At 46.9% G+C, this 27,739-nt stretch overlaps 1 protein-coding gene across 2 annotated transcripts; it reads left to right on the forward strand.

Moving 5' to 3' along the window:
• Positions 1-5,609: 5,609 nt before the first annotated feature.
• Positions 5,610-27,235, forward strand: KIF2C (kinesin family member 2C). Of its 2 annotated transcripts, XM_090269334.1 has the most exons (21): positions 5,610-5,791; positions 7,304-7,398; positions 9,850-9,945; positions 10,102-10,150; positions 12,387-12,509; positions 13,492-13,614; positions 14,195-14,295; positions 14,925-15,020; positions 16,265-16,319; positions 16,407-16,569; positions 17,615-17,705; positions 17,947-18,010; positions 18,088-18,179; positions 18,984-19,126; positions 19,906-20,110; positions 20,220-20,330; positions 21,305-21,372; positions 21,715-21,820; positions 21,914-22,027; positions 25,999-26,122; positions 26,247-27,235. In XM_090269334.1, exons 1-21 carry the CDS (start codon positions 5,728-5,730, stop codon positions 26,327-26,329), a joined length of 2,166 nt encoding a protein of 721 aa, XP_090125460.1. In that variant the 5' UTR covers positions 5,610-5,727; the 3' UTR covers positions 26,330-27,235. The 2 variants fall into 2 exon arrangements, with proteins under 2 accessions (XP_090125460.1, XP_090125461.1); XM_090269335.1 differs by lacking the exon at positions 13,492-13,614.
• The last annotated feature ends 504 nt before the right edge of the window (positions 27,236-27,739 follow it).

The following is a 27,739-nucleotide window of genomic DNA, read 5'->3' on the forward strand; positions in this document are numbered from 1 at the left end:
TGACATGTTTTTCCAAAGGTATACTTTCCCCTTTGCAAATTGTTAATGGAAATAATCTGTGGAGCAATACTCTGGGACTGTGCAACATCTTATCCTCAGTAACCTTTTACCTAGTACCCACTGAATCGTGTTCTTTTCCATTGGGAATTGCAGTATAGTTCCACTGAGCTTTTTTTATTTTTTTTTAATTTCAATGGCTGTATTTTTAAGTGTTTTTCTGGTTTTTACATATTGCTCTCTCCTTTTACAAGGATTTTTCTTTTTTATATCATTTGATTTTCAATTATAATTTTTTTATTTAATTTTTAAAATTTTTTTAAAGAGAGAAGGGAGGAAGAGAGGGAGAGAAACTTGGACCAGTTGCCTCATTTAAGGGCCTAGACTAGGACCAGATTTGCAACCCAGGTATGTGCCCTGAATGGGAATCGAACTGGGGACCTTTTGGTTTACAGGCTGGTGCTCAATGGACTGAGCCACACCAGCTAGGGTGGTTACTAGAAAATTTAAAGAATACTTCTACGTCCTCATCTTAGCTGCTTTCTGTGCAGCTCTCCAGTTATTTTTTCCTTCATTTCTAATGAGGTTTCCACTCCCTTCAAACAACCCTAATCTCAACTCCTTTGCTCCCCTTCCTCTGCCTTTCCGCAAAATGTTAGCATGCCCCATGGCTCACTTACGGGTCTTCCCATCTCCATCTAGACTCTCTCCGTATGATATTGACAGCCCCGGTTCCCGTACCTCCCCTGCCCACCCCCACCCCCCACCCCTGCCTTGCAGCTGCTTGGGCGATAGCGATGTTTTGAGCTGGGATTTTCCGTGATAGCGGGTGCGTCAAGCCGAGCCCCGTTTGGCCTTGATCAGCCCATCAGACTTCAGCTGCGAGATAAACAATTCAATAGTGCCTTTTTTCTTCCCCCTATAAAACAACCCCGTCCTTTCCTAGGAGTCCAGAGTTGGAGCCATTCGCGGCACAGCTTCCTCCCCGCTTGCTAATTCCCTCAATAAACTTATTTTTCTGCTCACTGCGTCTTGATGGTTTTCTGAACGACTCCATTCTTACAGATATCTGCTTCAGTTCCCTGATGCTACATACTCTACAGCCCTGGCTGATGTGGCTCAGTGGATTGAACGCCAACCTGAGACCCAAAAGGTCAGGGCACATGCCTGGGTTGTGGGCTGAGTCCCAGTTGCGGGTACACAAGGGGCAACCGATAGATGTTTCTCTCTCTCTCTTTCTCCATCTCCCCTCTTTGAAAATATTTTTTAAAATACTCTACATAAAATGACTGCCAAACCTCTATCTGGGGCCTTGATCTCTCCTTGAGCTCCTAGCTTATATATACAACTGCTTATTTGACATCTGCACTCTAAGTCTTCTGGACATCTGACTCAACATGACCAAAATGAAACCCTTGACCTACCTCACTTCCCAACTTTCTTCACAGCCCCACTCCCCTATTTCAGGACATGGTTCATCATCCACTCAGTGTCTCCAGTCAGAAACCAGTAGTCATCCAAGATAACCCCTTCTCCTTCACTCCCACACCCAACCTGTCAACCTAAAAGAAGAGGTAAACCGAAGCAAGCTTGGATTACCAGAAATTGAGTTTATTTGGGAATAGCAGATGAATTGCAATTTTGGGAATGTATGCTGTAGCAATACAGGCTAGTCTGTTGAGGGTTTGGGACAGGATGTATATATGGGCAAGGAGCACAAATGGGGGAAATTCAGCCAAAGTCCAAGCAGTAACTTCACTGGCTTGAGGATGAGGATAGATTCTTTTTATTTTTTTACTGTTGCTTTTTTCCATCTCATCTCATTCATTCATTTTTTTTTTGCAGTTAATATCTTGAAATTCATTTTATTTAATTTTTTTTTGTTCTATTACAGTTGTCCCATTTTCCTCCCTTGCTCTCCACTACCCTACCCCCACCCCCCACTCTTCTCCCAGTCAGTTCCCACCCTGTTGTCCATGTCCATGGGTCCTTCATATATGTTCTTTGACTAGTCCCCTCACCCTTTTTCAAACAGTTCCCACCCCCCTCCTCTCTTCTTACCATTGTCAGTCTACTCTATGATTCTATGCCTCTGGTTCTCTTTTGCTCTCAGTTTATTTTGTTCATTAGATTCCTCTTATAAGTGAGATCCTATGAAGAAAGATTCTTATGGGTGTTCATTGGTCAGGATAGAAGCCTCTCCATCTTCTGAAATTCAGGCATTTATGGGAAATCATTCTCTCAGTTTGTTTGTTTTTGTTTTAAAGATTTTATTTACTTATTTTCAGAGAGAGGGGAAGGGAGGGAGAAAGAAAGGGAGATAAACATTGATGTGCCAAAGAGACATGGATCGGTTGCCTCTTGCACAGCAACTGGGTACCTGGCCTGAAACTGTGTGTGTGTGTGTGTGTGTGTGTGTGTGTGTGTGTGTGTGTGTGTGTGAGAGAGAGAGACAGAGAGAGAGAGAGAGAGAGAAAGAGAGAGAGAGAGATTTGTTGCTCCGTTTTTTAAAAAAGATTTTTAAATTTATTTACTTTTAGAGGGAGGGGAGGGAAGGAGAAAGAGGAAGAGAACATCAATGTGTGGTTGCCTCTCATATGCCCCCAACTGGGGACCTGGCCGGCAACCCAGGCATGTGCCCTGACTGGGAATCAAACTGGCCACCCTTTGGTTCACAGGCCAGCGCTCCATCCACTGAGCCACACCAGTCAGGGCTCAATGGTTGATTCTTGTATGTGCCTGAACAAGTATGGAACCCATGTGGGGACAACACTCTAACGGAGTCATCTGGCCAGGGAGTCTCTCAGTTCTTAAGTTCCTTTCTTCAGAGAGCACATGTGTAGGAAACGAAATAGTGACTCCCAAACCAGTAGAAAATCATTAGTAACAAAGGGCAAATGTAATTAAAGGGTCTCTGAGAAGGGATTTGACAGTATTAGCATATTTACAAATCACAATAGGGGCATTTAGATAATCATGTTAGATTGTAACTCCGGAGTAACCAGTAATGGAGAAACAGGGGAGAAGGAGAAGGGTAGGGGAGCTAATCACGGTAGGGTGGAGAAGCTAATCGCATTACTATAAAACCAGTTTTCTTTGTCTACTTGGCGAGCACATTCTCCTGGCTGAGGGTGCGCCCGGCTCTGCAGACTCGTGAATAAAGGCCTCGCTTTGCTGCTCAAGTCCCGTGTCCTGGTTTTTATTGTGAGATTTCTCACACATGTGAGATTCTCCATTTCATATGTCCTGATTTCATTTTAGGTTGTAATCCTTTCACAAACCCATCAGTAAGACCCATTCACTCCACTTTCCAAATAAGATACACTTTTAATCCATTCTCTTACATTTCCATTGTCACTACCCCTGGCTAGGCAGGCATACTTTCTTGCCTGCTAAATGGTCTCACTTCCAGTCTTGCTCCTTCAACTCAGTTCTCCACAAAGCAGCAAGCCTGATATACATAACATCAAATGCAACTCAGATCTTGTCACTCCTCTGCTTAAAAGCCAATGACTTCTTATTACCATAAAAGCCAGAATTATCACTAAAAGCTACAAGATGCTAAATGATTTCCCTTCTCTTTCCCTCACCTACTGCTTCCAGCCACACTGACTTCTTTTCAGTTCTTCCAAACCAAGTTTTTTCCTGCCTCAGAACCTTTGGACACACCATACTCAAATCTTAGTCTGGAAGGCTCTCCACCTCCCTGCCCTTCATTCTTATATGGCCTTTCCCGCCTTCCTTGTTTTCTAGACTCAGGTTAAATACTGTTACTGGAAAGGGACATGGCCCTGAGCAGGTTGCCTAAGGCTGGCCGGTAGTGTACGCATTCTTGATTTCCCGTAGGAAAGAGTTCACAACACAAGTTCAGGTGATTTTTAGAGGACGTTTATGAAAGCTGGGGACAGTGAAACAAGGGTTCAGGATATCAGAAGCTACAGGAGAGCCTAAATGGGGCTGCCTTGACTGTCTGGAAATGCTATAGGGAAGAAATGAGCCTGGGCAGGCTAAGTCAAAGAAGAGGGGACCTTGAGGACAGGGTCAGGGGTTAGCCCAGGAAGAGCTGCTGCCACCCATTGCTTCCCAGGTTGCAAACCTTGTGCAGTCCCTTAGAATTTAGGAGATGCACACCTGAGGGGGAAGGGGAAGGCAGGTGTGGGCATGCTCCTAGAGCGAGAGCACCTGCTGGGACCTTTCTTTTGAGGGTTTTTAAAGACTGGGGGTTTCGGGGAGGCCTTGGGGAGAATCTAAACAGAATATCATCAGCTTCATGCTGATGTACCAAAATGAGATTTATTCCCTTAACTTCATCTGTCCTTGGGTGTGGTTGGCAAATGGCACTAATTGGATTTCTGCTCTCTAGCTCCCTGAGTAGTGTGATTTAAGCTACTCACCCACTGCTTGTGACCTTGGTAGAAGATAGGCTTTTGCGATTTACTAGATGGCTGCAAATTTCTTGTCTAACTCTCTGCCTCAACTTTCCCATCTGGCTTGTCCTGGCTTACTATCCTGTCTCAGTATTGTGAGAAACGCTCACAATAAAACACTAGGACACAGGACTTCAGAAGCAAAGCAAGGCGTTTATTCATGAGTCAGTAGAGTCAGGCACACAGCCAGCCAGGGGCCTGCGTGAGCAAAGTAGACAAAGAAAACTGGTTTTATACTAATGCAGTTATCTCCGCCTCCCCTCTTCTTCTCCCCCGTTTTTCCATTATAGTACTGGTTAATCCCGGTTCACAATCTAACGCGATTAAGTACTTAACTCAGGGTGTGATTAAGGGTCATGTAGTTATAGGTCTATTTCCAACTTATTTGCAAAGTTATCTAGCTACATCTTCCCATTTCTCTGCGTTTGATGACAATCTTCCTCTTTTTGATCCCAGAGATATGTGTGAGGAGCTGCGGAATGTCATTTCCTCGGCCCTTTTCGATGATGCATCTGTTAATTATCTCCTACTGGTTTGAGTCACTGGTTTACTTCTTTGTCCCTAACAGTACCTTACTTGTTATTTACTTTTTGTCCTCCGTTCATATTAGAATGTTAAGTCAAGGAGAGTAAGAATTACTATGTCGAAAAAAAGAAAAAAACAAACCTCTCTAGCACCTAGCACCATGCCTAGCACAAGGTAGACACAACATAAGTGTAGTGAATCGGTGTCTTCCACGCATTTTAAACGTAGTCCCTCCTTTAAACTTCGCAGTAATTATGCATGGGAAGAAACCTGCCTCACATTGAGCAAAGAAGAAAACCCAGAGTCAAGTTTCTAACTTGTCCGTGGTCACCGATCTAGTAACTGAAGGAGTCAGGATTGGAACCCATGTCCGCAGGTACCCAGAGCCCTCACTCACACATCATACTGAAGTTTACGAGTTTTGGGGGACCCAACTGTACAGAAGAAGCACGGAGTTACAACACCAGAAACAATAACCCTCCCAGCCCCACGGGCTCGCGAAGTTCCCAGCAGCCCCTGCGCTCGGAAGGTTCGGCCGGACGAGGGGGCGGTGCCGGGTGCCGGAAACCCGACCGGAGACTACGTATCCCAAAAGGCTGGGCGGGGCGCTGCTGATTGGTGCAAGCGAGGCCGGCGATAGCGTTAGGACGTTCTGGGACGCTTGCGCGCGGGATTTAAACTGGGCGGTTTACTCGACGTCAAAACCTCGTAGGATTAGCAGAGTTGTAGGTTATTACTGTTTGGTGTATATTTCCCCGGCGTACCTGTGGAGTGCACGATGGACTCGTCGTTTCAGGCCCGCTTGTTCCCCGGTCTCGACATCAAGATCCAACGCAGTAATGGTAAGGGACAGGGTCCCTAGGCCTGGGGGACTCGTGGGCAGAGAGACAGCTGAAGTTACTGCCCCTCCCCAAACGGCAGGGCCCTGAGATACTGTTGGGGATTCCCCTCACCCCGCAGATCCGAGTTTCCGCACTGGCAATCGGTCTTCCCTACCCAGGGCTAGGGGTTCTGCGCTGACGGTTGGTTCCCTTCCTGTCCTCTGGGAGTAGGCGGGGCTCCTGCGCGTCAAGGGACCTCCAAGGGGAGTCAGGATTGCTAGGTTAACTTCCCCTCTAAAATTCTCCCCTTAAACTGCCCTGATCTTGTACGGACCTCGGCTTCCTGGCCCCTCTACTCTCCTATAAATATTGTGCAGCTGCAGTGTGTCAGGTGTTGCATTAATATTTGTGGAAAGAGACGCTGAGATTAAGTCCAGCAAGCAGGATGAGTGGCCAGCTACGAACGGAGGGCTGTAACTCTCTGGTAATCAGCGATTGTTCACAGCGCTACCATTCCTTTAATTGAGTTGCAGAAAAGATTTTTTTCAAAGTAAAACTAAACAGAAACTAAAAAGGCTTACATAGTAACAAACATTCTTTCCACTAAAAAGGATATACATTAACCTACAGAGCTACAGAGCTAAAAGGCTTACGTGATCCCACTAAGAGGGACAAACATTAACCTATAGGACTACAGAGCAAAGCGGTAAATCACAAAGGTCCAAGGGTCTGTTCCACATCCGATATACTTGCTATGGGAGAGGAGACACTAATTTTCAAGCTTCTTTGTTCTTAGAGATTTGTAAACCAGCCCCCAAGAATTGTGTGCAGGTAAGGGTCCAAGAGTCTGCACCACATCCGATGTTATCACTATGGGAAAGAGGCTTAGGTCTTCAGCTCTCTTCGTTCCCTGGCTTTCGTGACTCAGTTACCAGGAGCCGCGTGCAGCTGCTGGCGTCAGCAAGACTCGCTTGCAAGTTCTTGCAGGCTGAGATCACAGGACACCTGGGTGGGGGGGCCCGCTTGCAGGCCCCCCGGCAAAGGGCTTGTGACTTTCGCCTACAGTCAGGCCCTGGGATTCAAGGTAACAAAGAGACCAGATCCCTGCTCTTCAGGAGCTTACAATTCTCTTTTCTTTGGTTAAGCAGCTACCGCAGCTCTGGCAGGTCTAATACCCGTGTCACTGGGAGAACTGTCAGCAGTGAGGCAGGGGAACACGAGGGCGTTAGAGCCTCAGTGCTGTGTTGAGGAACGTTCACCCAAGGACTAGAATGAGTCTTTTGTACAAACATACCTTCACCCTACCCTGTAGGCTCTCTTGAGTGGGGGCTGAATCCTTATCCCCTGCAACTCAGTTCTAAGACTTGTTCTCTGCCTAGCTCATATGCGATGTTCTAAGGGTGACGTGCAAGGACTGCTGTTAAAAAGAAACAAAGGCAGCTGTCCTTTCCTTCAGGTCAACTTCACATTGAGAATCTCCGTGGGGTCCTAAAAGTGAAAAAAATGGGTAACTCTGGCCTTTTCATACTATAGGCTTAATTCACAGTGCCAGTATAAGGACTGTGGACTTGGAGAAAGCCTGTGTTTCAGTGGAATGGACAGAAGGAGGTGCCACAAAGGGCAAAGAGGTAGGTTCTCCCTAAAAGATCTGTGTGAAAATGGAACTTGTGAGAACCTTGTTTTTTGTGTTTTGTTTTGTTTTCAATTAGCCATAATCACACCTCAGATAAACCTCACTGGCTAATTATACTGTGACTGCACAAAGCTGAGAGCTTTGTTTTTGATGCTGTGTTGTCCCCCCTGATCTCAGACATGGTCCTCTGGATGCATTGGCTTTTTATTTAGTAAGGCCTATTCTAAAATGAAGCAATCAACAGTTTCTGGTGTATTTGTAGAAAGCAAACTGCGCAGCATCGTAAAATCCTGCTCACCCAAGCTAGCTTCTGAATGCATACGATAATTGTTTGGGAAGCGAAATTGATAACCTCATTGAGAAGACAAAAGTATCATTCTGCAAACCACATAACAGAAGGCAACTTCTGATAAATAGCACAGGTGAATAGTGCTAGAACAGCTCAGTGGAACTCACTGAGGAGGAGCTGGGCTTGTGGGAGTGGGCAGGCAGGTTTAGCAGATGGCCCCCATCATGGGGATTAGTGAAGTATCTGGCTCCACGCAGTAGAAGGCTTCGGGTGCTGGGTCTTCATCCCTGGCACTAAGATGTTTGAAATTTTATCCTGTAGGCAGTGGGGTGCCTTGGAAGGATTTTGAGGAGAGAAGAGCTGTGACTAAGACATTTATATTTTAGAGGCTTTGAGGTGTAGTGAAGAGGTCACCAGGCTAGGAGAATGAAAACCTGGATTCTGGTCTGTCACTGCCACTACTTAATGCATTCTCAGGCATGTTTCTGCCCGTCTTAGAAATTCAGTTTTCTCATCTGTAAAATGAGGATGATAGTATCTACTTCATAGGGTTATGATGAGGACTTAACTCAGCAAGTCCTTTTGTGCTGTTTCCAAAATGAGAGACATGAGAAAATACAATACACACACAAAAAAGAAAAAGCCAGACAGTGAGGGTGTTTGGTGCTGGGGAGACAGAGGTTAGTAAGACAAACCTGGAACCTGTTTCATGGAGCTTAATGAGATAACACATGGAAAGGGCCTGCTTAGCATGGTGCCTTATGGTAGGTATGCAGATATTTAGATGGTATATTTGAGAAATAAAAGGATCAAATACTTTACACTATCTTCCCTTGAATCAAGAAGTTCCTAAAATTTCTTTCAACAAGCTATGACTTCCTTCTGATTTGTTTTTGTTTGTTGCTGTTTGTTTAGAAATACAACTCTTGTTGAGTTTCACTCCAGCTCAAATATTGCCTGTGGAATAAGGTCCACACTTCTTGTGAGGCATTCAAAGCCTTTTCAAGATTTGATCCAATCAAGTTTTTTCTTTGTATCACACAAAGTATACTGGGCCAGGGGAAAGTGGGGCCGGTCCCTACTCCGTGACCGTGCCTGGTGCCTTGCTGCCTTCACACTCTCTTATTCCTTCCTACTGGGATGTTCACCTTCATTCATCAGTGTGCAATTCAGTTAATGTCAGAACTAGAATTAGGACTCCGGTCTCCTATGTTTATGCTCTCTGTAGTTTAGGGATTGGAAATGGGGAAGGGATGTATATAGTAAGGGTCTCAATAGCCGTCCAAGAAAAGTGGGTAGAAATGTAGTTACTAACTTACTTGCTGGCTTTTGCATTTGGTGATTCTGTCTTCCTTGTCTATCCCATGCTGCTTTGATTTCTAACTCTTTGTACGTGACTTCTCTCCCCTCTTTAGAATGTGAGCTCACTGAAGGCAGGGGTGATGATATGTGTCTTAATTCATCTTTGACTACCTTCTTACTGCCTTCCTTATGCATAATAAATTTTCGAAGAGCCAAAAGTAGGAGGTAAAGCTCTCACCCTGGTGTGTCTGCACCTGCTGTGAAGTATGCTGACAAAGTTTGAGTTGTTCCTAGAGTTTCAGGACTCTGGTGATGTAAACCTAGAATTGTGACCTCATTGCAGGCATCAGCAGGACACTGTGAGTGGGGAAGAAGTTTCTGGGCCCATTAAAAAATGTAGGTAGACTTAGGGTTAGATAGCAGCTCTTGGGAACTTGTTCCCACCCATAAGATCCTGAAGGGCCCTCCATTTTAACCATCACTGGGGCAATTAGAACTTGTTTCCTCCTCTGTGTCAGCCAGCAAGAGGTGTTTGGGTCACTGTGCCCCACAGGACCCCACTGCCCAGCATAACAATAGGGGAACCAGGTGGCCTAGATCTACTGCGGACTACCTGTTTGCCTGTCTGCCTGTCTTCTTACCTCATTCTCATCACTGACATCTACCATTAGCTTGGAAATCAGAAAACAATATCCATCTAGATGGTAAGCCATGACTAAGGAATAAATATTTGTTTATTAGTACTCGGTGGGACTTAAAGTTGGTAAAATCTTAATCTAGAGGAAGCCTTGATTGCAGATTCAATTGGTCTGAGCAAGCAGTGTTGTTTCATTGAAACTTATTTGGTCCTTACAGATTGATTTTGATGATGTGGCCGCAATAAACCCAGAACTCTTACAGCTTCTTCCCTTACACCCAAAGGATAATTTGCCCCTGCAGGTGAATGTAACGGTAGGTGCTTGATATGGCTGCAGCCAGTGCCCAGAGGCCTCACTTGGCTTGTTGGCTCTTTGCTGGGTTGTTTTCAGGGACTGCCTAAAACATCAGCACAGCACCTGGGCCCTTGAGAATTGATAAGAGCCATACATTGTGTGTTTTATTTTTCAGAGACAAAAACGAAGATCAGTCAACTCCAAAATTCCTGCTCCAAAGGAAGGTAAAAGGATTTCTGCTGGCTTATTGTCACGGGGTTGAGCCCAAAATGATTTTCCTGGGGCTCAGGCAGCTGTGAAGTAGACTCATTGCTCCAGGTTAGCAGGTGGCTTCTATGTGAGCTGAGGCCTGCTGTATCTTCCAAGCACCTTCCTCAGTGAGGAAGAGTCCAGCCTACAAGGAGGAAGAAATGTGGAGGCATTGGTCAAAGGGTACAAAGTTTCAGTTATGCAAGATAAAGAAGTTCTAGAGATCTAATGTATAACTTAGGACCTATAATTAACAATATTGTATTTGTCTACTTATAAATTTACTGTAAGGGTAGATCTTGTGTTAATGCTCTTACCACACAAGGAAAAATAACCAAAACAAAAGGAGCAGGAGGAAACTTTTGAAGGTGATGGGTAAGTTTATGGCATTGATTATGATGATGGTGTCATGGGTGCATACTTATCTCCAAACCCATTAAGTTGTATATATTAACTATCTACAGCTTTATATGTCCATCATTCCTCAAAGCAGTTGAAAAAAAGAAATGAATCCAGCCATTCAACCTACACCTCTTAGGCCAACCTCTCAGGGAACTGGTGCATTTGGGAAATTTGCTGACTGACCTAGAGGTCTTTGCTGTAGAATCCAGAGCAGTAATCAGCCATTGGCAGGTTTGTTTTCTTCCCTCAGGAGAGAGTTGGTGAGCAAGCTGCGAGACCTAGTTCTGGACTGTTTAGAAGTATAGTGCCATGGAGATCTGCGGGTGCAGTAGGGTGGGGGGAATTTCATCAGTGCCTCGGCGTCTAGGAGAAGGTTGGGCTTTCTGCAGAAGTCAGCATAAACCTACTTTGACTCCAATAGTCTGTGATCACAGTGAGTGTCTATTGGCACAAACTACCCAAGAGATCCAGCTTAGTTTTCAGAGCCAGCTGTACTTGCATGGCCTATTCCAGTCCAGAGAATATTGCTGCCCTGCATGATCTAGTTACCTCAGGGACCAAGATAACGACTTGGCTGGAGCTTTAGGTTCCTGGGGGTCCAGAGTGAGAGGTGGCGCAGTTGTGAGCTTGGGCTGGGCATGAGTGGTGTGGTGCTGGCCTGCAGGAGCGATGGGCGTGGTAGCGGTCTCACTCCACATGCACGACCCCAAGGGGCATTGCCACAGCTCCTTGTCATGGAAAAAAATCTTTATACAGGTGCATGTTGAACAGTAGAAATGAATCACAAGATTATAAATCTTTTGGGAAACAGGAAAGGTGTAATAATTCACGCTCTATATGAAAGGTGGATTATATAAAGCCATCAGATGAGCCTAAATTTAGGAGACTCAGAAATTCAGTACAAGTTGATCTCTGCCTATATGACACCACATGTTCTGTTTCCAAATTTATGAGTTCTTTTTAAGATTTAAAATAATTTTTATTTACTTTTAGAGAGAGGGGAAGGGAGTGAGAAAGAGGGAGAGAAACATCAATTGGTTGCCTCTCCAACGCCCCCAGCCAGGGACTTGGCCTGCAACCCAGGCCTGTGACCTGACTGGGAATCGAACCGGTAACCTTTCAGTTTGCAGGCTGGTGCTCGACCCACTGAGCCACACCAGTCAGGGCAACTTCTTTTATTTTATGGGTGAATTATTTCTCTCTTAAGGAAGGAAACTATATAGAGGAGTAGAAGTTGATAAGAATTCAAATATAACTCATTTGTTTCTTTTAGTTAAGCATTTTTTTAAGATTCCAGAAAATCAAAGTAGCTGATTCCATGGGTTTCCGGTGATGTGACCCAGGGTTGGCTCTGTAAAGCTTCCTGGAGCAGCAGTAAAAGCCCAGACTTTGGAATCTGACAGTTCTGGGTTCACATCCTGGCTCTGGCACTTATAATCAAGTGACACAAGCATGTTGCTTAATTTCTCTGAGCTTTACTGTTCCCTTCCCTCAGATGGAAATACTGATATTTACCTCATAATGTTATACTGAGGTATGGGAAGATTGCTGTAGGATGGTAGGTGCAGGATTAGGTCTGTCTCTAGAAATGATTTAATATTGGTTGTGGGTCCCTCCACTTACTCAAGACAGATGCTCCTATGGGAGATCTTGCCCTAAGGAGCTCTCGGATTTGCAGATTGTGAACAAATTAGTTTTGGGGTCAGTAGTACTTAGCCTGTCTAATTTTTCCTTTCCTGTATAGTCTTGGAGGGTTGCCCCTGTCAGCCCTCCTGATCATACTCCACTGATTGCCCCCCGGTTCTTCAGGTCTCCGAAGCCGCTCCACTCGCATGTCCACTCTCTCAGAGGTTCGCATCACCACTCAGGAGAATGAAATGGAGGTGGAGCTGCCTGCACCTACAAATCCCCGCAAGCACTTTGCAGTTCCTAGTGAGTGATGAATCTGCCCTCCTCCCTCCCTGTGTGAGGCCCTGGAGCAGCTCCTCATACATTACCCTGTTCTGGACTATCCTGAGATTCCTACACTCCCCTGGCTTAGTACCTGTTCTGCCCCTGCCGCACAGCTCCCTTATATAGAAAACCTCTCTCTTTTTTAACTTTATTGAAACATAATATATAGTATATACAGAAAAGTGAACTTACCATTGTGTATATAGTTCTTGAACACAGTCATGTAACTAATACCCAGATCAAACAGCATTACCAGCACCCAAAAGCTCCCCTCAGGCACCCTTCCAGTTCCTAAGCCCCAACATAACCTATAATCTTCACTTCTGATAGCATAAATTAGCTTTTTCTCTTTTTGAACTTTATATATATGGAATTTTAAAAATATCTTTAATTGTCAACTTTTAGTAGCTACATAAAGTAGATGCAGAGTTTGTAAGATACACAATCATTGCATCTTACATGTATCAAATTCAGCTCTTACAAAATTAAGGTAAACAAAAGGATCATGACCAAGTATGGGAAGTAATGAGTTGTCATGGGTTGTACCTTTCAGGGTCGAATTAATATGGTTACTTGTTGCTCAGGTTTCCATTATTGCTGTTAGCCTAGGTTCCAAGGCTTTTGAGAAGTCAGAAATACCTGGCCTAAGAGCCCATACATGGGTCAAGCCGACCGAGTTCAGGCTTTTAAAGGCTTTTCCCTTCATTGTGAAGCCCATACTGTGGTACCCACACACCCTTTTAAGATATTTTGACCCCAGGAGCCAGCCACTAAAAAGATACTAGTCTGGTTCAGGGTGTGGGCTGAGGTGAAGGGAAAAGCCCAAGCTGCTCACTGTAGGAGCCTGAGCCCTTGCTGAGCTGGCATTCAGTAGCCCTCCTGGCCCATGACCCACTAGGGTTCAGCTGAGTCCAGCTGCGGTAGCCTGCCTCTTTCTCCCGTGACTCTTGTTCTCCCACAGCTGGCTACCCTAGGAACTCCTGCCCTGCAGTGGCTGAAATACCATTTCCAGTGGTCAGCGAGGAGGTGGAAGAGCAAGTTCATTCCATCCAAGGCAGCTCTTCCACAAACCCTGTGAACTCAGGTAGACATGCAGAGCTGTCTGTTGCCTTGCTCCTAATGCAGGACAAATAGTTATATCCTGTCTCAAACCTGGCCAGCCTTGGTACGTAGTTCAAACTACATTTGCCACTTGCGGTGGGGGCAGGGGGCGTTGTTTCCTTGTGGCCATGGAATCAATTTTTCACAAGAGGTGACCCCATCCCCTTAAACTGGCAGGAACCTTCTAATGTAATTGAGGTGTTGTCACAGTTATAGTTATAGCCTTGACTGCCGCCTGAAGAACAGCCCAGAATAACTATTAAGACCAGCAGAAATGGTCTTACCTTTTCTGGTTGTTGAGAAAATGCCACAGAGGTTTGGGAGAGCTTGGGTGAGACCTGAAGTACTCACATTAGCAAGTCTTTACTTTGTGGGTTTGGCCACGCCAGGAGTCACACCTACTGCTTCCTCTCCTTGCTTTTGGTGATTTAAGTGCAAGGGTCTAGAGAAGGCCTTCTACTGGGAAAGGCCCAGGACTCAGTACAACAGCTGGAGAAGAGCAGACTGGCTGGTCAAGACAAGTAAAAGAATGAGTCTTTCTCCCTCTACCTCTTCCCACCCAGTTCGGAGGAAATCATGCATTGTGAAGGAAATGGAAAAAATGAAGACCAAGCGAGAAGAGAAGAGGGCCCAGAACTCTGAAATGAGAGTAAAGCGAGCTCAGGTACCTTTCGTGGGAAGCTAGGGCCAGGGTTTTTGACAGGCGTCCTTAACTGCAACACTAACAGCAATGCAGATACGGTTGGGCCCCAGCATTACTGAGGCTCCAGTTCTGATATCTAGGAAGTTTAACTGGTGTCTCATCAGGATTCAGAGAACAAATCCATCATTTTTCTGAGGGCCTCAGTCGAGGACTATTCCATGCTGACTGTTCAGTGGGCAGCGGGGCTGCTGGGCACAGTGCCTGCTTCCCCCAGCCTCCGGGCTGTGTGTGGGGGTGGGGGTGGGGGGTGTGCTGCAATGCAGTTCTAGTTTGGAGCATGTCCCTTTAGTTGGGTTAATTGCTCGGAAGAATCCTAGCTTGATCACCTGAGATGTGGGACAGTGGCCCTTGCCCTAGGTCCCAGAGTGGTTTGGTGCATGCCTCGGCACCCCTGCCGATCTCTGTCCCCAGGGTTTGTCCCTGGGTTCTCAGTCTAGAGCCTGGGTGGAAGGAAGTGAGATTATGTGGGAGGTTTTGTCAACTCTGGTGGGCTGAGTGCTCATGAAGGGAGGTTGCTTCTGCTTAGCACTGAGGTCTGAGAAGCACATACATCTTAGCAGTCAGTTCCTTTTTGCTCTCATCTCAAACAGGAGTATGACAACAGCTTTCCAAACTGGGAATTTGCCCGGATGATTAAAGAATTTCGGGCTACTTTGGATTGTCATCCACTTACTATGACTGATCCTGTAAGTAAACCCAACTAAGAGAAAGCTTCTCTTTCAAGGAGTGAGCCCCTGCGCTCTCCTGGGAGCATGCCCACACCTTTTATTCTCTCAGGTGTGCATTTCCTGGACTCTAAGGGACCCCACGAGACTTGCAACCGGGGGAGCAATGGACAGCAGTGTCTCGTCCTGAGCTGACCCCCTGAACCTGTCTCCAGGGCCTTCTTTTCTCTGACTTCTCAGTGAGCTACAGCAGCCCTGTCTAGACTCTCTTGTTGCTGCATCTATCTTAAGCCCTTTCTTGTTTCACTGTCCCCAGCTTTAATAAACGTACTCTCAAAATTAAATAAATAAATAGCTAGCTCTGAGCCATGGCTGGGCAACTCTGTTGGTTAGAGCATTGTCCCGATATGCCAAGGTTGCGGGTTGGATCCCTGGTCAGGGCACATACAAGAATCAACCAAAGAATGCATCAATAAATATTTTTCTCTCTCTAAAATTAAAAACAAAAAAAACAAAAAAAAGTCTTTAAAGGTGTGAGAGCATTGAGAAATCACTCACCCTTAAGGTTTGTTTTTTTTTAACTTTAAAGAGAGGAAGGAGGGTGAGAGAGAAACATTGATTGGTTGCCTCTTGTAGGGTCCCTGACCAAGGATCCAACCTGCAACCTAGGTATGTGCCCAGAATGAGAATTGAACTCAAAGCCCTTTGGTGTATGGTATGCTCCAACTAAATGAGCCACACTGGCCAGGCTAGAGTTAGTGAGGCCTGGAGGCCTGGATGGGTGAATCTGATCTTTTCTCTCTTTTTCCAGATGCTTTATTATTTATTTTTAGAGGGAGGGGAAGGGAGAGAAACATCGATTGGTTGCCTCCTAGTACACCCCCAACTGGGGATCTGGCCTGCAACCCAGGATGTGCCCTGACCAGGAATCGAACCAGCAGGCCAGCGCTCAATCCACTGAGCCACATCAGCCAGGGCAAGAGTCTGATCTTTATAAACTTCCCCATCACGCCCACCCTCCCCACTTCCTACTATTAATCATGGAAGTGTGCTCAAACCTGGAGATAACAGAGTGAGCAGATGGAAGAAAATTCAGAGCTACCCTCTTGTGCTCTTGAGTAACTAATGGGGGAGGCAGGGTCCTAGTTAATTAGATCTTGGCCCCTGACTGGCCAGACATGGGGTTAGAAGGGGAGGGGTTCTAGAGAAGCTTTCTTTAATTCTGCCCTAACCTTTTATTGATTTCTCCTCTCATCCTCTTGAAGATCGAAGAGCATAGGATATGCGTTTGTGTTAGGAAACGCCCGCTGAATAAACAAGGTAAGCTGCATTCAGTCAGAAAGAGGCTTTGGAGCAACTGAGGGTTCCCATGTCCAGGAAGCATCCCTTGAAAATTCTCTCCTGCAGAACTGGCCAAGAAGGAAATAGATGTGATTTCTGTTCCTAGCAAGTGTCTGCTCTTCGTACACGAACCCAAGTTAAAGGTGGATTTAACAAAGTATCTGGAGAACCAGGCATTCTGCTTTGATTTTGCATTTGACGAAACAGCTTCAAATGAAGTCATCTATAGGTTAGTTGCTTGCCTCTTCCCTTCACCCTTCGTCATCCTCTTTGGTCCTTTCTGTGCAAGACATTGTGGTAACACTGCTCACAGGCATGCTGGACTCTAAATAAAGCCCTTCCTGGCCTCTCCCGTGTTTTCTTTGGACCAGCTATCATATAGAGCTGGTTCTGGTTCTGGTTCTGGTTCCTGGGCTGCCGTGTGCCATTTTGCAGTGTTAGCCGTGCCTCCTTGAATGGATGAGAAGGGAGGTTACCCACTGCATTCTCTGAGGCTGGTCTCGGGATGCTCCAGGGGTGCGTCCAGTGTCTTGTGCAGCCAGTGCATTACCCACTCAGCTGACTCAAGGACTGCTCTGTCTAATGGAGCACCTACTAGCCTCATGTGGCCGTTTAGTAAAAATTAAATAAAACTACAAATTCAATTCTTCGGTCACACAAGCCACATTCAAGTGCTCGGTAGCCACGGGTGGAAGTGGCTACTATTGGTCAGCACAGATACAGAGTTTTTCCATCATCACAGAAAGTGCTACTGGACGACACTGCTCCCGACCAGAAGGGGACAACCTTCTGGGCCATTTTTGGCTCACAATCCCTTTTTATTATCATTCTCAAACTAAGAATGGTTTTTATGTTTTTAAAGGATTGTTTTGAAACAACATGACAGGTTTGCATGGCCCACAAAGCCTAAAGTATTTTAGACTCCTACTTTAGACAGTTCCCTCTGATCTTTGCAGTGTATCTTATGCTGGGAGCCAGCTGCTAAGTTCAGGATTTCATCTTAACGTCTCCGAGTCAGAGGAGGGGCCAGTGGCTCAGTGTGGGCCATCAGCTTGCTCTTGGCAAGTTAGGCCAGCCCCCTTCAGTCAGCTAGGAAAACTTCAGATTTTTCTTTGGGCTGGGGTCAGGTTGGCACCACTGTGCAGGAAAGGATTACTAGTGCTTGGAAGGAGGAATTGAGGACCCAGGCATTCTGCAGTGGAAGGGCAGCAGGACCATGTTCCCAGTGCACATTTTGGCCAGAGATATACACGCTTCCCTATCCTTTCTCCTAGGTTCACAGCAAGGCCACTGGTACACACAATTTTTCAAGGCGGGAAAGCAACCTGTTTTGCCTATGGTCAGACAGGAAGTGGCAAGACACATGTGAGTATTGGGCATGGCTGGGCGAGAGTTTGCCTGTGGGGCAACACTGGGTTTCTGAAAAAGGAGAGAGTGAGTTTCTTGTAAAAAATCCCCGTGGTGCAGATGCCGCATCACCAAATAAGCTTGCCATGCCAGGTGCAGAGAGAGGCCTTAGGTGTGGTCTGCTGTAGTGATGGAGCCAGTAGTGCTCTAGTCTAGGCCAAGGGCCCTTTACCAAGTCTTCTGCTCCTTTCCTTTGCAGACTATGGGCGGAAACCTCTCTGGGAAAGCCCAGAATGCATCCAAAGGGATCTATGCGATGGCCTGTAAGTAGTGTGTTCTGCTGCAGTGGGGCTGGGCCCAGAAAGCAGTTTGCTTACTTAACTCATGGTCTCTCCCACAGCTCGGGACGTCTTTCTCCTGAAGAATCAGCCTCGTTACCGGAACCTGGGCTTGGAAGTCTATGTGACATTCTTTGAGATTTATAATGGGAAGGTAGCTGCCAAGGACACCCTATCTGTGCTGTTGGGGCCCCTGAACTCTCTAAAACCATGAAGTTGGCTAGAAATAATAGGAGCCAAACAATCTGTGGGCTGTGAAGCTTTTGGGCCACTCTGCCCTGACATGTGGGGAGGGAGTGTTTATCTGATGGTGGGATGGTACTCAGGCTCAGCAAGTATGGCAGGAACACTCCTCAGAGCGCCTTCTCAGATGGGAGGTTTGCTTGTGTGTACCCTGTGCTCCTTTGACCCACCTCTGTCCTAACTCTTTTTCCTCTGATCGTGCGTATGCATTCTCATATTCATCCTTCCTCTCTCATTTCCAGACCCCCTATGTGTGTGTGTATAAATAAATAAATAAATGCTTGTGCATGCACGTGCACAGACCTCTGTTTTTGCAGAGTTGTCTTCCTCAGAGCAGGATCTAGATAATAATAGCTAATGTTGATTATTAATATGACATTTGCTAAGCACTATTCTAAGCACTTGTTTCAATTCATTTATTAATCACAAAAACCCGACAAGGAACTGTTACTGTCACTATTCTGCAGATGAGAAATGAGCCTACAGTGATTGATTAAGTATTATCCAGGCTCACACAGCTCGTAAATGTCAGAGTTCCATCAAATTGAGGCAGCTCCATTCAAAACCCAAGCCCTCTGCTAGTCTACCCAACTCAGCTTCTGTCTGCCTTTCCTGCCTGCCCTTGTCTAAGCCGGGACAGTCCCTGACAGAGGGCAGAGGCAGGTGGGGCACCCAGTGCCTGTTGGCCTTAGCCTTGTTCCCCTGCTTGGCACAGCTGTTCGACCTGCTCAACAAGAAGGCCAAGCTGCGCGTGCTGGAGGACGGGAAGCAGCAGGTGCAGGTGCTGGGGCTGCAGGAGCACCTGGTTAACTGTGCCGACGATGTCATCAAGATGATCGACATAGGAAGTGCCTGCAGGTCAGAATTCTGGCAAGAGGAAGGGGTCACTTCCTAATGCCCAGTTTCGGTGACAGAGCCTACCTCTGAGCCCATTGTGGTTCCACAGAGGCCCACTATCCAGCTTGGGGACGCTGTGAAGGCCCCTGCAGTAAGGGGTCTCAAAGAGGCTCATCAGGAGCAACTCAGAGCGTCTTAGATCTAACCAAGGCAGGCTTTGTTCCTGGACTCTTACTCCAAAGGCATGCCTCCTAACTTCTTTGCTGGTGCCTCCCTCTGTGATGGGAGACAGGAGCTCTGGGTCTGTGTTAGGCTGCAAGTGCTGGGACCGTAGCTGCTGTGTAGAGGTGGGGAAGCGGTTTTCATCCAGGGCCCTGGGCCTGCCACAGTGGAGTGCTGGGCAGCTTACAGAGCCCCAGGGAGCAGGCTGCCCTCCGCAGGGCCTTCGAGTTTTGGCAAATGGTTCGTGACAACCCCTCCTTCCCTTTGTGCCTTGAAACAGAGGCAGCTCATCTTCCCCATGTCCTTGTGGGCCCCTATGTCTCGCCAAGCTCCTAGCACAGAATCCAGTACTGTGGCGGCCAGGAACACTTACTAGGTCCAGAGCTGGAGGGAGAGCTTCTGCCCAGGGAAGACAGAAGAGAAATCTGGGACAAAAACACAGGACTTCTTAGACCCCTAACCTGTGCCCCTCTTACCAGGGAACTCACTGCTTCGGCCCAGGGTGCCTTGGACTGGGGTGCGATGGTGGCTGATGACTTCAGGAGCTTATAGCCTTTCTTTGCTTTCCTTTACCATAGGACCTCTGGGCAGACATTTGCCAACTCCAACTCTTCCCGCTCCCATGCCTGCTTCCAGATTCTTCTTCGAGCCAAAGGGAGAGTTCATGGCAAGTTCTCTTTGGTGGATCTGGCAGGGAACGAACGAGGTGCGGACACTTCCAGTGCTGACCGGCAGACCCGCATGGAAGGCGCAGAAATCAACAAAAGCCTCCTGGCTCTGAAGGTAGCAGGGGCTAGCTAGACGGGGTTGGTCTAGGGGATGGCTGGTGGAAGGGGGAAGTGGGCAGCACGAGAAGAAAGAAGGAACCCCAGTTGCACCTGCTGCCCCACAGGAGTGCATCAGGGCCCTAGGACAGAACAAGGCTCACACCCCGTTCCGTGAGAGCAAGCTGACGCAGGTGCTTCGGGACTCCTTTATCGGGGAGAACTCCAGGACCTGTATGGTGAGTAGGGCTGCTTCCAGTCCTGTCCTAGGTGGGAGGCCCGGTGCCCTTGGCTGTCTAGGTTCCTGGGCTCTAACTTGACTGGGCTTCACCCCCTGCCTTTCAGTACCAGGCTCCTCTTCGACTACCCAAGAGGGGAGGAAAGGATGTACTCCTTTTACTGTATGTCAATGCCCTCTGGGTTTAGGGGAGGCCGTTCCTAAAGGAAGCTACAGAATTCTGAAGGCAGACCTGTGGGGAAGCAGGAGCAGGAAGTCCTGGCTTCCGTGTCTTCCCCTCAGCTTCCTTGGCTCCCAGCCTAGAAAATAGGGAAGGGCTATGGCCTTGAGTGGCTTTTGGTCTCTTCCTTATTTTATCCATAAACCCTTTAAGCTAGAGTCTGCCCCACCTCCCTCAAGGGAATACCCTCTCCCTGAGACCTTATCCCTGAGCCAGGACAGCTGAGGGTTCCAGTGGTGCCACAGAGCCTTAAGGCATGAGCTTGGTTTGAGGAATGGGTCGGTAAAGAGATGAAGAAGCAGGGGGGTAATAAGATGGGACTTTAAAGGCAGGGATCAATTTTTTTAAACATTAGAAAAAATGTTTTTAAATTCAATTTAGAAAAGAAGTGGGAGGAGAGAGAGAGAAAGACATCGATATCGATGTGTTGTTCCACTTGTTGATGTATTCACTGGTTGCTTCTTGTAGGTGCCCTGACTAGGTATTGAACCTGCAACCTTGGCATATCGGGACAATGCTCTAACCAAATGAGCTACCTGGCCAGGGTGGGAACCAGTTTTTAAAGAGCCTTAGTCTGTAGTGCCCATGGAGCAAGTTGCCTCGCACAGAGTGGGTGCTAAATGAACTCTCCCTTCAATACCGTGTGGGTGTCAGTAGCTTGGAAAAACTTCTCCTGGCAGCCTCTCCCCATGATCCCTGACCTCTCCCTTTCCCTATGATTCTCAGCCTTTAACCATCCATTCTCTCTTTTACAGATTGCCATGATCTCACCAGGCATAAGCTCCTGTGAATATACTTTAAATACGCTAAGATATGCAGACAGGTACCAGTACCTATGGCCAGGTGGGATGGGGAACAAGGTGTGGGAGTGGGGAAATAAATGGGAGTGATGAAAGAGGAAGGAGGTTCTGGGGTTCAGTGCCTGCTGTCTACTCTTCTGTGATTTAGTGAACCTGAGGCTTGGGAGTTTGGATATGATATTTGGTCTGTCCCAATCCCTTACAGGCCCTGGTAGGGAGTCAGCATCCATGAGGGTTTTTTCATAGACCAAAGGCAAAGCTGCTGCTGCTCCTTGAACCTGAAGCCCAGCAGTCTTCAGTGGTACAGCACTATTGTGAGTGCCAAGGAGGTTGCTATGGAATCTGAGACCTTCCTGTTTCCTCAGGGTCAAGGAGCTGAGCCCCCACAGTGGGCCCAGTGGGGAGCAGCCAACTCAGATGGAAACAGAAGAGACAGAAACCAGCTCTAATGGGTCCCTGATGGCAGACAATGTAAGGGGCAGGGTGGGGCCAAGCAAGACAGAAGCATGGCCTGCTGAGACGGGAACTGGGCCATACTGTTGTATCTCCTTTTGGCCCCCTTAGTTTTCCAAGGAAGAAGAGGAACTGTCTTCCCAGATGTCCAGCTTTAATGAAGCCATGACCCAGATCGGGGAGCTGGAAGAGAAGGCCATAGAAGAGCTGAAGGAAATTATACAGGTCGGAAGCTGGCCCTGGCCAGGGAGGGACTAGATATCCACCTGGGCATAGGCCTGCAGCTGTGCTCGGCACCATTCTCTGAATGTGACCTGGGCTTTGCTCCCACAGGTCTTCAGGTTGGCATGGCAAGAGGACCCCTCTACCCTGGCATTCCTTAACTCTACCTGTTCATCCATCTGCTCTTCTAAGGCAACGACCACCACACCCTTTTCTTTAGTCTGGCACACACAAACTTTCCTCCATCCTTCTAGCTGGAGCTAGTCTCTCTCTGCCATGCTTCTGATTGGGGGTTTTGGAGGTTGGTTTATATGCAGGGACCTTGTTATTCAGTGAATGTTCAGTGAGTATGTTTTATATGCCAGCTCCTATACTGAGACCAAGGACCAAAACCATGAAGTATGGATAGTAGACCCTAAAGTAAGACTTGGTCAACTCTGATTCTTCTACTTACAAGCCAATTTCCCTGTGAAAGTTATTTAGCCTCACTAGGCCTCAGTTTCTGTATCCCTAAAGTGGCTAAGACAGGATGGTTTTGTCTTAAGATGAAGTGATGTGTTTTGTTTTTTCTTAAGTATGCTATTGATTATGCTATTACAGTTGTCCCAATATTTTCTCCCTTTTGTCCCCCTCCACCCGGTACCCCCCTTCCCTCCAGCAATACCCCCTCTTAGTTCATGTCCATGGGTCGTGCATATAAGTTATTTGGCTTCTCTATTTCCTTTACTATTCTTAACATCCCTCTGTCTATTTCATACCTACCAATTATGCTTCTTGATCCCTATACCTTTTCCCCCATCCTCCCCCTTCCTCCTCCCCACTGATAACCCCTGATATGATCTCGAGATATATGATCCTGTTCCTGTTCTAGTTGTTTGCTTAGTTTGTTTTTGTTTTTTTAGATTTAGTTGTTGATAGTTGTGAGTTTGTTGTCATTTTACTGTTCATAGTTTGTTTTTGTTTTTATTTACTTCTAGAGAGGGGGGAAGGGAGAGCGACATCAGTGTATGCAGGAGATACATTGATTTCTTGCCTCTTGCATGCCCCTAACTGGAGACCTGGTCCTCAACCCAGGCATGGGCCCCGACTTGGAATTGAACCAGTGACCTTTTGATTCACAGGCTGGCACTCAATCCACTGAGCCACACCATCCAGGGCTGTTAATAGTTTTGATCTTCACCTTTTTCTTAAATAAGCCCCTTTAACATTTCATATAATAAGGGCTTGGTGATGATGAACTCCTTTAGCTTTACCTTGTCTGGGAAGCACTTTATCTGCCCTTCCATTCTAAATGATAGCTTTGCTGGATAGAGTAATATTGGTTGTAGGTCCTTGCTTTTCATCACTTTAAATACTTCTTGCCCATCCCTTCTTGCCTGCAAAGTTTCTTTTGAGAAATAAGCTGATAGTCTTATAGACTCCCCTTTGTAGGTAACTCTGCTTTTCTCTTGTTGCTTTTAAGATTCTCTCTTTATCTTGAAACTTCGGCATTTTAATTATGATGTGTCTTAGTGTGGTCCTCTTTGGATCCAACTGGTTTGGGACTCTCTGTGCTTCCTGAACTTGATTTCCTTCGCCAAACTAAGGAAGCTTTCCTCCATTATTTTTTCAAATAAGTTTTCAGTTCCTTGCTCTTCCTCTTCTCCTTCTGGCATCCCTATGATTTGGATTTGGCACTTTTGGAGATGTCCAGAGTCTTCTTAAAATCTCCTCATTTTTTGAATTCTTGTTTCTTCATTTTGTTCTGGTGGAGTGTTTATTTCTTCTTTATGTTCCAAATCATTAATTTGGATCCCGGGTTGCTTCCCATTACTGTTGGTTTCTTGTATATTTTTATTTCACTTTGTATAACCTTCACGTCTTCCTTTATTTTGTGGGCATACTCCCATCATTTCTCTGAGCATCCTTATTACTAGTGTTCTGAACTCTGCATCTGACAAGTTGGCTATCTCCTTTTCACTTAGTTCTTTTTCTGGAGTTTTGATCTGTTCTTTTATTTGGGCCATACTTCCCTGTCTCCTCAACTTCACAGGCTCTTGTGTTTGCCTCTGTGTATTAGGTAGAGCTGCTGCACCTGTTATGTTGTAAGGGGAAGAGCCTTAGGTATTTGTCAGTAAAGGCAACCCCTTTCACCACTTCCTGGCACTATGTGTGGGGGAGGGGTCAGAGAGGGAACAATGCTTCTTGCTCAGCACTTGCTCCTTTTCCAGTCATTTCACCCACTTCCCATATGTGACCAGTGCCCCTCTAGCTGTTGCCCAGGCCGTGGTTCCCAGTGGATGGGTTTGTGGACATTCCAGGACAGGGGGACCTCTAAATGGACTTTCCTGAGAGGCAGTTTCTTCTGCCACCCCACTTTTTCACAGCTAGAAGCTATGATGCTTTATTCTCCCAGCGCTGGAACCCTGCGCTGCGTGGTCTGGCCTGGGGCTTGGATTGCTCCCCAGGTGTCCCCCTTTGCTTTTATTTGCCACATGTGAATGTAGGACCTCCCGTTCCGCTGTCCACTGCCACCTCGCCACCGCCACACTGCATTCTCTCCACCCGGCTTTGCTTTTCCTACCCATTTGGATGAATTTTTCTTCTTTAAATCCTTGGTTGTCAGACTTCCATACAGTTTGATTTTCTGGCAGTTCTGTTTATTTTTTATTTTGAGGCTAATTGTGATCCATCTTATGGTTGTACAAGGTGGTGGAGCATGTCTACCTACACCTCCATCTTGGCTGGAAGTTCAAATGATGTGCATTTAAAGCACTCAGCAGTGCCCAGCATGTGGTCAGTGTTCAGTAAGTGGCAGGTCCTAATACTGCCATGATTCCTACCATGGAAGAGCAGGTGGAGGGGAGAGGCCCAAAAGTGCATCGTAACAATGGTGCTCAGTGCAAGCAGAAAGGTAGAGCTTGGTGCCCTTTGAACTGAGGACACAATGTGAAGATTAATTGCTTAAGCGTGTCCTCCATCCCTGGAGTAAACAGGTACAAATGTTTTAAAAGACATGGTATTTTCAGGAAGAATGAGAAATCGCTCTGGTCAGAGCAAAAAGAGTGAGCAGATGGTGGAGAGAGGTTAAGCTGTGGATAGGTGAGAGGGGACTTGATGCTAAAGGGCCTTATGACCCTGGCTGGTGTGGTTCAGCAGATTGAGCACTGGCCTGTTAACCGAAGGGATGCCAGTTCAATTCCTGGTCAGGGCACATGCCTGGGTCGCAGGCCAGGTCCCCAGTTGGGGGCATACGAGAGGTAATCCATTGATGTACCTCTCTCACATTGATGTTTCTTTCCCTCCTTTCCCCTCTCTGAAAGTAAATATAAAATCTCTTAAGAAATTGGCCTTATGGTTCACACCAGAGGCCCAGACCTCATTATGAGGGCAGTGGATGTCTTTGAATGAAGTGAAATGGAGTGATATCAGAGCTTTGGGTACATCATGGTAGCCACAGTGTGGAGTCTGCTTTGGGGACATGGGGAGAGCATGAGCAGAGGCAGTTAGGGGTTGGGAACCATTAGGAGATTGTTGAAAGAGAGATCTTGGTGTCTAGACTGAGTGTGGCAATGACTGTGGGATTGGAGTAAGGGCATAAGATTCAAGAACCATTTAAAGGGTGGACTTGGTAGGATTTGAGGACATGAAGGCAAAAGAACAAAGTTGTTGCTCAGATTTCTGGCTTGGGCATCAAGACACATGACAATATTCACTTGATATAATAGACAGGGATGGGAGGAGGTATAAGGAGACTAAATGGTAATGGTCAAAAATGCAGTAAATGAATAAAGAGACAGGGACACATTCGGGGCAGGGAAGAGGATGAGTTCAGTCAGGGACTCGGTAGCAGAGGGTCAGGAGGCAGCTGTGGGCCGCGCCTGGAGGAACAGGCTTCTTCCACAGGCATCCCCATTGCAGTAGGGCCCACAAATGATTTGCTAAATTGGTTTGGTCATTGTTTGAACTGATAAGGTCGTCCGGTGTCCTTGCAGCAAGGGCCAGGCTGGCTTGAGCTCTCCGAGATGACTGAGCAGCCAGACTACGACCTGGAGACGTTTGTGAACAAGGCAGAGTCTGCCCTGGCCCAGCAAGCCAAGCACTTCTCAGCCCTACAAGGTGGGTGCAGTTGGACGGAGGCAGCAGGATGGGGCCTCTGCAGGTGCTGGCAGCTCCGCCCTGAGGGAACGGGGCCTCGGAGACACCCACTAACCCCGAGCGCACAACCTCCCCTTCCTTCCAGGTATCATCAAGGCCTTGCGCCTGGCCATGCAGCTGGAGGAGCAGGCCAGCAAAGAAATAAGCAGCAAGAAACGGCCCCAGTGACAGCTGCAAATAAAGATGTTTGGGTTTACACCAGCTTTTTCACCACCTAACCCCTCCCCAGTGAACTTTGGGCTCAGGTTCTGAGCTGGAACAGGCTTTGGTAAATGCCAAGTATTGGGGCATCAGCACCAGGGCAGATGGGAAGGGCATCAGAGTGACAGGTACACTATTTTCCTTTTCCTCAATTGTAGCCTGAAGAGAGCAAGGATGGGATAATGGGACTTCCAGTTACCCTGTGTGGCCCTTCTCTCCCAATGAGGAAGGCTTGTTGGCAGAGTTTTCTCTTGGTTGGCATTCTGCCTATGTGGGCTGGCTGCTGCCGGAGGGCTTCCTGGGCTTGTCCTGAGGCTGGGGAGGGAAGGGGCCGTTAGTCCAGGTCTGCTGCCGGTGGCCTTCCATCTGCACCCTTGTTCTGGGCACTAACATGTCTTGTACTTTTAAAAAGTTTCTAGAACCTCTTCCTTCCTTGCTATTTTTTGAGGTTCAAGAAGATCCCTGCTGTTTTCTGTTTTGTGTTTATATAGTGTGTCTTAATAAAGAAAGGGGGGAAAATCTGCCTGTTGTGGTGTGTGGGAAGGGCCTGGAAGATGACTGAGCCTTTGGAACTAAGAACTCTGTGTAATGCTGGTTCTGTACTCTACCTAGGAGAACAAATCCACACCTGCAGTTAAGTGACATGTTGAAGACTCCAACCTGATTTGTTCGGTGATGCTTACTAGGTCCCAGGTCCTCCTGGGCAAAGGAGCTATAAGCTGAAAGGAGATGGTGCTATGCCAGTAACAGTTTACTCAACACGTGTTAGATTCTGGGGGGTTCTGGCAGCTGTGAAGCTGGGGAGATCCTGGCTGGGCCACAGACATTGGATCTTGTCTTCCCAGCCCTTTGACCCTCAATAAAATGGTTTAATGTGTGCCCCCCCCCCCAAAAAAAAAGATTCTGTGGGAACACTGACAAGAAAGCACTTGGCTTGCTAGACAGGAAAGGATTTCGATTTGGTCTTGAAAAATAAGTTTCCTAGGTAGACTGAGGGACCAAGCATAGGGTATTGACAGTTTGGGGACAGGAAGACTCCAGGTTCAGCATCATGAAGCATGAATGATCTAAATGGTAATGTGCCACTAGAAGGTTTTTTTGCCTCAGCCACACAATCAAGTATGTTTTAGAAAGGACTCAGTCAGGGAGACGGGTGGGGAGCAGGGAGCAGGTGGGCTGCTGCAGAAACTTAGGGAACAGTGGGGTCGGACAGATCAAGTTCTGGCTCTCTAAGCCTTGGCTACTTCTTTTGTAAAATAAGATATTCTCTACCTTATGGCGAGAGAATACATGAATTTGAGGTACCATTAAATTATCAAATAGAAGACCTGGATTCAGAAACCAGCTGAGGCCTGGCTGGTGTGGCTCAGTGGATTG

The sequence above is a fragment of the Furipterus horrens genome, unplaced genomic scaffold (assembly GCF_987537825.1).
Source record: "Furipterus horrens unplaced genomic scaffold, mFurHor1.1.pri manual_scaffold_3, whole genome shotgun sequence".
NCBI classification, from domain to species: Eukaryota; Metazoa; Chordata; class Mammalia; order Chiroptera; family Furipteridae; genus Furipterus; species Furipterus horrens.

What these genes read in the sequence shown, in the direction of transcription:
- KIF2C (XM_090269334.1), top strand. Translation starts at nt 5,728, where the DNA reads ATGGACTCGTCGTTTCAGGCCCGCTTGTTCCCCGGTCTCGACATCAAG. An exon ending in CAAGATCCAACGCAGTAATG is followed by an intron (nt 5,792 to 7,303) that starts GTAAGGGACAGG and finishes TTCATACTATAG; the next exon opens with GCTTAATTCACAGTGCCAGT. An exon ending in AGAACTCCAGGACCTGTATG is followed by an intron (nt 20,331 to 21,304) that starts GTGAGTAGGGCT and finishes TCTCTTTTACAG; the next exon opens with ATTGCCATGATCTCACCAGG.